Here is an 8,391-nt window from a genome sequence, read left to right as displayed (position 1 = left end):
CTTTTTTCATCTCTCTCGCGACCGACGGAGGACGGTCGATTACATCATCTACGGTTACTATGGCAACGTAAAAAAAAAAAAAAATTGTACAAAGCGACCGGCGCGGCGGCCGCATATGTCAAACTCTCCTCGTTGTCGTCGTCGTGCGCGCGCGCGCACGAGCCGCAGAACGTAAATGCTGAACGTGGAAAACGCTGAACGGATGACAAAAGAAAAGAAGGGGGGCGAAGAGAGGAGCGCGCGCTCCGATGTATCGCGCTTCGTTCTTCTCGAGAGGTATCACCACTACGACCACCTCCACCACCACTGACTGCTACCACTACCACCACCGTCACAACCACCCTCTCGTTCACGGCTCGGCTCGGCTTGGCTCGGCTCGTCTCGTCGCGCCTCCGAAGCACACACTCGTTATACACACAGTATTTCTCCATTTTATTGACAATCAGTGTGACAAAAAGTGACTTACAAATACTCGCTTTATAAAGAGACTCCCCGCTCTCTTTCTCTATCTCGTTTTCCTCCACGCAGACCCGTCAATACCGCTTTTGTCGCACGTGGATCTCTTCGGCAACCCGCGACAGAGAGAGAGAGAGAGAGAGAGAGCGAGAGAGAGAGAGAGAGAGAGAAAAAGAGAGCGAGAAAGAGAGATGGATAAAGAGAGGGGGAGAGAGAGAGAGAGAGAGAGAGAGAGAAAGAGAGAAGGACAGAGAGGGAGAAAGAGAGAGACCACCAGCGCGCATTTCCGGTACTTACGTTCCCGACGCTCTCGGCATCCTGGCACTTCGTTCGCATTCTCTCTCACTTTCTACCTCTCCCCCCTCACGCTTTCGTACACCAATGCAATTACTTCTTCCCTCTTCCCTCCCTTCCCTCTCTTGTTATGTATTGGAGTGATATGTAGACATTAATTGTAAGACGTCTTTACTCCCGCTACTTTTTTTTTTTTTTTTTTTTTAATAACATTACACATGTACGTTCTCCGTTTGGCAGAGGTTTCCGTCTAAGACACGACGGTTACGCATTTTTTTTCTGCGTTCGCTTGTACGAGACAGTTTGTTCGCTTCGCGTTCGTTTCCTAGCGCGCTGCGCGCTCGCTCCACGCCTTTCGTAATGAAGAAGGAGTCACCTGGGCGGTAAAGCGCGTTGTCGGATACCGACTCTGCGTATCCTCCTCTCTCGTTTGGCCGTTCTCCTTCTCGTTACACAGTCAAGTTCCTCGGGTTCGTCGTGGACTCGCGGATCTGCCGTAACGTCCCGGACCGATGTATCATTCGTCCGGTCGATTCAACACGGCCATGCAGTTCGCATTTCATTACGTCCGGTCGTACTCCTATTACGAGATAAATGTCGGGCCGGAGGAGTCGCCCGGTTCCTCGCTTTCTCCGGCGCGTCTCCGCTCGTCGCTTCACAATACGCCCTCCTCCTCCTCCTCCTCCTCCAAAGGGTTCGCGCCCCCCGGACTCCTCCCGTAATACGTCGTCTCGTGCGTAATCTCGCTTTGGCGCTACTTCTAAATCACCGGGACTTACATACGCGCGCGTGCATAATTTTCCTCTAACCCGCTATGCTCGGGGGAAAACGGCGGGGGCGGGGTGCATAGATTTCCTTCCGGGGTTGCCTCGCGCCCCCGGGCGAAGCAGGGCGGCTCGGAGCCCCTCTCCGCGACCTCTTTCTCCGCTATCGACGCTATCGCGTCGTTCGCCGCCGCCCTCTTCGCGACACGTGTGAGCGCGAGGCACAGCCGACCCAACGCGCCTCGCTACGATGAAAAGGCGCAAAGGCGTCTCGCGCGCGCGCGCGCCCTTCTTCCTCTTCTCCCCCCGTTCTTGTGTTATCATCGGTCCCCGCGAACCCCGCGAACCCCGCGAACGCGACGGAAATGTGACACGCCCTGACTTACGGTATAAAAAAGTTCGACCTAGTACACCGACGTGTTAAATTATATTGTGATCTTCGCGAGGCGGACCTATATATATATATATATATATATATATACACACATATACATATATATATATATGTATATGTATATGTATGCATGTATGTGTGTGTACGTTTGACTTACAATATGTATTGTTTCGCACTCGGGGTGAACGCGCACGGATTCTCGTACGTTTGCATTCCGTGACAATCGTCCGGCCGTGGCGGCGACGACGACGACGACGCGGCAACAAGAGTGAAATCTAACTCGAAAATATTGTGTGCAACACGCGCGGATTAATCGCGGATCGCGTCGTGCAATCTGGAATCAAGAGTCTCGTATTCTTATCGTATAAAAAAGGAAAATAAAAAGAGAAAACAAAAGAAAAGCGAGCGTACGATCTTAAGACTCGATAATACGTACGTACAAATTGAAACTTAACGGAGTAACACTTTTGGCAGATTTCGTCAACCTTCCTGAGATTTTCGTCGCAGGATGTCGACGATTAATCTCGCAGCAACCTGCCGAGATTGAGGAAAACGTCAATGAGACGTGAAAGAAAAAAAAAGAATGTGTCCATTCGTGTGATTGCGCGTGAATAATCTTGCAAATCCCCCAAAGATCCGGAGCCTCGCGTCTGTCTTTCGTTTGCCTCGAGGAAAGTCGGCGGATTATAGTGCTCGACGTTGCACGACGCGGTCCAATCAGCGAACCTTTAGAGCCGCGGCCGAACGGCAAGACTATCGCTCTTCTGACAATTGCTCTCTTCGTCACGGGGGGGGGAGGGGGGAACACGTGACCGCGCGTCGGGAATAATCGCGCGCCACGAGTGCGGTCGTCCACCCTCGCGTTCTTCGGAAAAGTAAAGAAAAAGAAAAAGAAAAGAAAAAGAACAGAAATACCCCTACAACGTGCCTGGCGACCGTTTTTATTTACAGCGCGACTAACATCTAAGAACAATATTTACAGTAGTCCATTCCCGCCTCGTTAATTCTCCGACGTCCTGCCTGTACACACTCGTTCGCACTATCTCGCACGCGCGCGCGCGCGTTCGCCATCACGGGCGGCGGCCTGATCTCTTCTCGTCTCGGTGGACTACTTTCAGACTTTCGCGATCACTCTCTGTCGCGAGGCATGGCAGTGGGGAAGAATTTTTGGTTCGGTCGTTTCGCGAGAAGGACCTGGAGGAAGGGACCTCGACGACTCGCTTGACGCCGAGGACAACACGGCAGTTGGCCTCCTTTCGCGAGGAGAACAGGCAGGAAGAGCGAGAGAGCAGGCCGTCGCTATCGCTGATACACATACACATACACACATACACCTCCACGTGGTTTCTGTTTTTAACGGCTAGATTAGATAAATAGACGAGACGATACACGTTAGACGGACACGCGGGCTTTACGAGCGCCGCTACGAGAATGTAAGATTAGAGAGTGAGAGAGTGAGAGAGAGAGAGAGAGAGAAAAAGAGAGAGAGAGAATAGATAGATAGATGTTGATAAAGACAGAGAAATCTATCGACCGTTCGCTGCTGCTCTCTCGCAGCTCTTCGCCCACCAAGTCTTTCGTCTTTCTAAATCACAATCTCACTATACCGCGGCACTCGAGCGACCCTCTCTGCCGGATTGGCACCCGTCCTCCTCCTGCGTCCGCCAGGATTCACCAGGTTTCGCGCGAGTCATCAGCCACGATCCTTGGAATCAATCGGCAAGGGGATGTCGTCGACGATAGAGATGCTCATGCTGACATCGTTGATGATGATGATGATGATGATGATGATGATGATGATGATGATGATGATGATGATGATGCTGCTGCTGCTGCTGCTATTGCTGCTGCTGCTGCTGACGACGACGACGACGACGACCATCCCGATGAGCTCGAAGAGAGGATTTCTCGAGATTCCCGCGGGAGAAGAAGACACGTACAGGCTAATACGTATATCGGGTAATCGAGAAGCACCGCGGTCGCTCGTCGTCCATCGCGAAGCAAAAATGGCCGATGATGATGATGACGACACACGCCGACACAGCGCCTCGGCTGGTCATAGTCTCCCATCTGATGATGCAGCGACGCGAGCTTCCGGCTCGTCTACGCGTGCTCTCACACCTCGGTGGCTTGCGTGTAGGAGGGCGCGATGCCGTGCGCCGGCGTCAGCGGTCCCGTCGTGGACGCGAGCGATCTCCTGGAGTATATCGTCGCCGCCGAGTGGGGAGTGTGCGGCGCGGTATGCGGTGCCGTGTGCGGCGTGTTGTGCCTGCGCGAGGCCGAGGCGAAGGGCTAGATGGGCCCATAGTTGCTGAGGGCGGAAGGCCTCTCCTGCTGCGGCTGCTGCTGCTCGCATCCAGCGGTGTTCATGTCGCCTCCCGCCGACTGGTGACGTCATACGTGCGAGAGCGGAGGTTGCTTGAGTACGTGATGGTGGAGGTGGTGTTGAGACGCGCTGGCGACGCTGCCGGGCGGTAGGAGAGCGCTACCCGGACCTGGCGCCGGTGGATACGGCACCGCGACGCGGCCCACGACACCCTTGATGCTGGCACTGCCGATACCGCCGCTGACTCCGGTCACCCCGGCCACCATACCAGCGCCAGCGGCCATATGGCCGGTCGCGCCGTGATCGCCACCGAACAAACGCCTCCACAATCGCTTCCAGGAGTCGACCGTCTTGCCGCTCCAGATCCAGACGCCCGAGGTGATGCCGACCGCGAGCGCCATGAAGTATTTCAGCATGAGGACGGAGTAGAGCGGTCTCGCGCGCGGTCGGCAGGGGCACGCCAGCGAGCTGAGCCATTCGTCTCGCAGAGTCGACTCGTAGATGTGACAGGCTAACACCACCCCCGCCGGCAAAGTGTAGAGCACGCTGAACACGCCGATGCGTATCATCAGTTTCTCCAGCTTGTCCGCCTTGGCGCCGGGCTGGCGCTTGATCACCGAGCGAATACGGAAGAGACTCACGAAGCCGGCCAGCAAGAAGCTCGTGCCCAACAGCAGGTAAACGAACAGAGGCGCCAGGATGAAGTTGCGCACTCCCTCGGGCGCTACCGTGCAGACTCCGGCCACTGGGTCACCGGCGACTCCGCCGGCGACATACGCCCAGACCGTCTGCACCGTCGGCGCGAGCCAGGCCACCAGGTGGAAGTACTGCGAGTACGACGCTATCGCCTCGTTGCCCCACTTGAGACCCGCCGCCAGGAACCACGTGAACGCCAGGATCACCCACCACACCGAGGACGCCATACCGAAGAAGTAGATCATGAGAAACACCGTGACGCAGGCACCCGGGCCCTGAGCGCCGGACTTGAGGGCCGGCCCGTCGCAGGCGATCTCCTCGTGGCCGAACAGGTTCCGCGACAGGTAGCCCACCGACACGACGAAGTAGCAGGCCGAGAGGAAGACTATCGGCCTCTCAGGATACTTGAAACGCTGGGTGTCGATCAGGAACGTGGTGACGGTCACCAGAGTGCTGGCGGCGCACAGTCCGCTCCACAGAGCCAGCCATACGGCTGCGAAACCTCGCTCTTCGGTGGTGAGGAACGCGCCGTGGCACGGTAGGGCGCAATCTTGCACCCCCGCAATGTCCTGGATGACGCTGCGACCGATTCCCATTGGCGGCGGCGCCGCCGCCGGAATCGCTCCGTTTACGGTCATGCCGGCCAGACCGACCCCGCTGCTGGTGCTTCCGCTGATGCTGCCGCTGACGCCGCTTATCGGTCCTGGTAGTATCGTGCCCACCGCCCCCAGGGGCACGAGGGGCGCCCTGCACCTGCACGCGCAATCCCTCGTCCTCTCCCCCGGGGGGTGCTGGCAGTTTTTTTGGTTCTTACCCGGCTTGCAGCGGGCTGGTTGCGCGGTCTTGGAGGGTCGCGTAGGTCGCGCCGGTGGACCCGGTGGCGCCGGAGCACCGCTGCTCGGCGAGCCGCCGTTGCCGCCGCTACCGCCGCCGCCGCCGCCGCCGCCGCCACCGCCGCCGCCGCTGCCACCTGTGCTGCTGGTGTGATTGTCTTGCTCCATGCAGAGGCGGTCCGGGTCGCCGTGATTCGGCAGTCGGTCGCACGCCATGCGTTCCGGCCACGAGAAGCCGTACTGCTGCATCAACGGCGCGCAGCCGGCGCGCGCTCGCTCGCACACGCTCCGGCAAGCCGGCAACGGCTTCGTGTACTCCGGTAGGCAGATCGGCGTGTACATAGAGCACAGGAAGAACTTGAGATCCGGCGAGCACTTGATCTCCACCAGCGGCCAAAACTGATGCACCTCCAGTCCCGCTTCGTCCTGACTGTCGTGGTTCAGCTCGTTCGGCATCGCCGTCAGGTTGTAGCCGATGCCGCGGCACATGGGGATCGTGATCTCCTCGCAGCGACCGTTGCCGCCGTTGCCGCCGCCGATCGCCGAGTGTCCACCACCACCACCGCCGCCGCCGCCGCCGCCGCCGCCGTTCATGCCGCCGATGCCGCCCCCGACGCCACCCATGACGCCGTTGCCGCCGTTCGCCACGCCGCCCATGCCGCCGCCATTGCCCGAGCTGGAGCCGCCGTCGGACACCACGCCGATCACCGACGATGACGATGAGGACGATGAGGACGACGACGACGACGATGACGACGACGAGGACGACGATGATGAGCCGGACGAGGACGAAGACGAGACACCCGAACCTGACCCCACCACACTACCTACCGGACTAATCGCCGATTCGGACCGCGCGTCTGACAACGTCGTCGCCAGCACCAGCAGCAACGCCAACATACCCGTCATCGTTCGGGCTGGGAACAGCTTCGTCCGTCGCGCGGGTCTCATGTTCAAGGACGTGCGGTTCATGACTGCGTAGCTCGCATAACTGCCGCCTGCAACAGTCAACGAAAGAGCCACCTTTACCTTTAATCAGTTACTCCGTCTCCACGCGCTGCGGTAATCGCTACGCGAAGGTGCCATGATACGTGTAAGCCATGATACGTGTAAGCTGTTGTTCTCCGCCGACCTTCGGAGAGCCCGGAGGAGGGAGACCTGGTATGTCAGATTGAATGTTTCACGGGTTAAGAAAGCAGACTCCGATACGCGATGACTCGTTAACTCGGCTCTCATTAACGCTCTTACGCGCGTACGATTCGTCGTCGCATTATCGCTCTCTCTCTCTCTCTCTCTCTCTCGTCGAGTCTCTGGTGATCCGGTTGATGGCCGGTCAATTGGTCGGCCGGCCGTAATCGCTAATAATTCGTTTCTGCGGACAGACCGTAATCCACTCGCGTGTAGAAAGGAATATTTACCGGAGATAGAGTATTCATTGGAGTTCTCGGAGGAACCGAGCAGATGCGAGCTTAATTCCGAGCCGAGCCGGCGCTCGTGTATCTACGGTACCGTCGTCGCGCTTCGTTTGCAATTCAGACTATCAAAGCGCGCGGGTTTCGGTAACCCGGTCGGGTGTAACCCGCTCTTTCGTAAAATTCCGAGCCGGCGATCGATGCCTAAATAGCTGGCGCGGCGCGGGATGCGTCTGGCCGTTGGTTCGCTCGCTCGACCTTAACGAGCAAGGGCGTAGCGCTTGGATGTCTCGTACATAAATCAACGTCGGTGTTGCGATCGTTCGCTAGATACGCGCTCGAAACCGGTACGTCTCTCGCGGAGCCAAGCCGAGTCGAGTCGAGTCGAGTCGAGTCGGACCTGAGCCGATGCGATCGCGCGACGCCGCGCCATGCCTCTCGGAGAGAGAGAGAGACAGAGAGAGAGCCTGGGCAGGCAAGTTTACGGATAACAAATGACAGCCGAGGAGTAAAGTCTCGCTCGTGGAATAAGAACTCTCCTCGTTCTCGGCTAAGCATTTGCTCGAGTACAAATTTCATCCTGCTCGTAATTTCGTTTATTTTGGCTTTGCATGTACGAAGGATTTCTTTCTCTTCACTCGCGATGAAACGCACAAAGAGTATTCGTATTCGCGCAGCAGAGTGACACGACCGGATGAAACTTTGATTTGGCACGAAGCAACCGTGCCATCCCCGCCGAGTGAATATCCGTTCGAAGAATGTGCAACCACGTCGGAGGGGGTGGAGGAGGTGACGCACGGAGGCGAAAGGGTACGACGCGGGCTGAGGGGAGAAGAGAGACGAAGAGAGAAACCGGCCGCCGAGGACGGCGAGGGAAAGAGGAGGAGGGCCGAAAAGGGGCGGAACGAGGGAGGAAGGGATCGAAGCAGTCATGGATCTTATAATAGTCGAGCCGCGGAAAACACGTGACCGGAGCGAAATGTTATTGTAGGAGGCGGGTGTTAGTTTTATCGTTTGTTAACTGCTAGCCGCGTCTCGACGCGGGCTCGTCGCTATTTATAAAGACGTCCGTGGCGGCGCGTTATATACCCGCGTTGGAATAAGGGAGAACAGAGCCAGGGTGGAGAAGAAGAAGAAGAAGAAGAAGAAGAAGAAGAAGAAGAAGAAGGAGGAGGAGGAGGAGGAAACGGAGGAGAAGGAGAGGCCGACGTCGCGC

General features: G+C 57.3%; 1 protein-coding gene across 4 annotated transcripts in view; it reads right to left on the bottom strand.

The window, feature by feature from the left end:
* Positions 1-885: 885 nt before the first annotated feature.
* fz2 (frizzled 2) overlaps positions 886-8,391 on the bottom strand; it is an 82,124-nt gene continuing 74,618 nt past the window's right edge. For all 4 annotated transcript variants that reach the window (XM_025297557.1, XM_025297555.1, XM_025297556.1 and 1 more), the window contains one exon: positions 886-6,761. In XM_025297557.1, coding sequence (XP_025153342.1) covers positions 4,303-6,735 — 2,433 coding nt within the window. In that variant the 5' untranslated portion in view covers positions 6,736-6,761 and the 3' untranslated portion in view covers positions 886-4,302. The remainder of the gene's footprint in view (positions 6,762-8,391) is intronic.

Source organism: Harpegnathos saltator, unplaced genomic scaffold, assembly GCF_003227715.2.
Source record: "Harpegnathos saltator strain DR-91 unplaced genomic scaffold, Hsal_v8.6 scaffold18, whole genome shotgun sequence".
Taxonomy (NCBI): Eukaryota; Metazoa; Arthropoda; class Insecta; order Hymenoptera; family Formicidae; genus Harpegnathos; species Harpegnathos saltator.
Note: the sequence above shows the minus strand (reverse complement) of the source record. Positions and strands in the feature narration are given on the sequence as shown.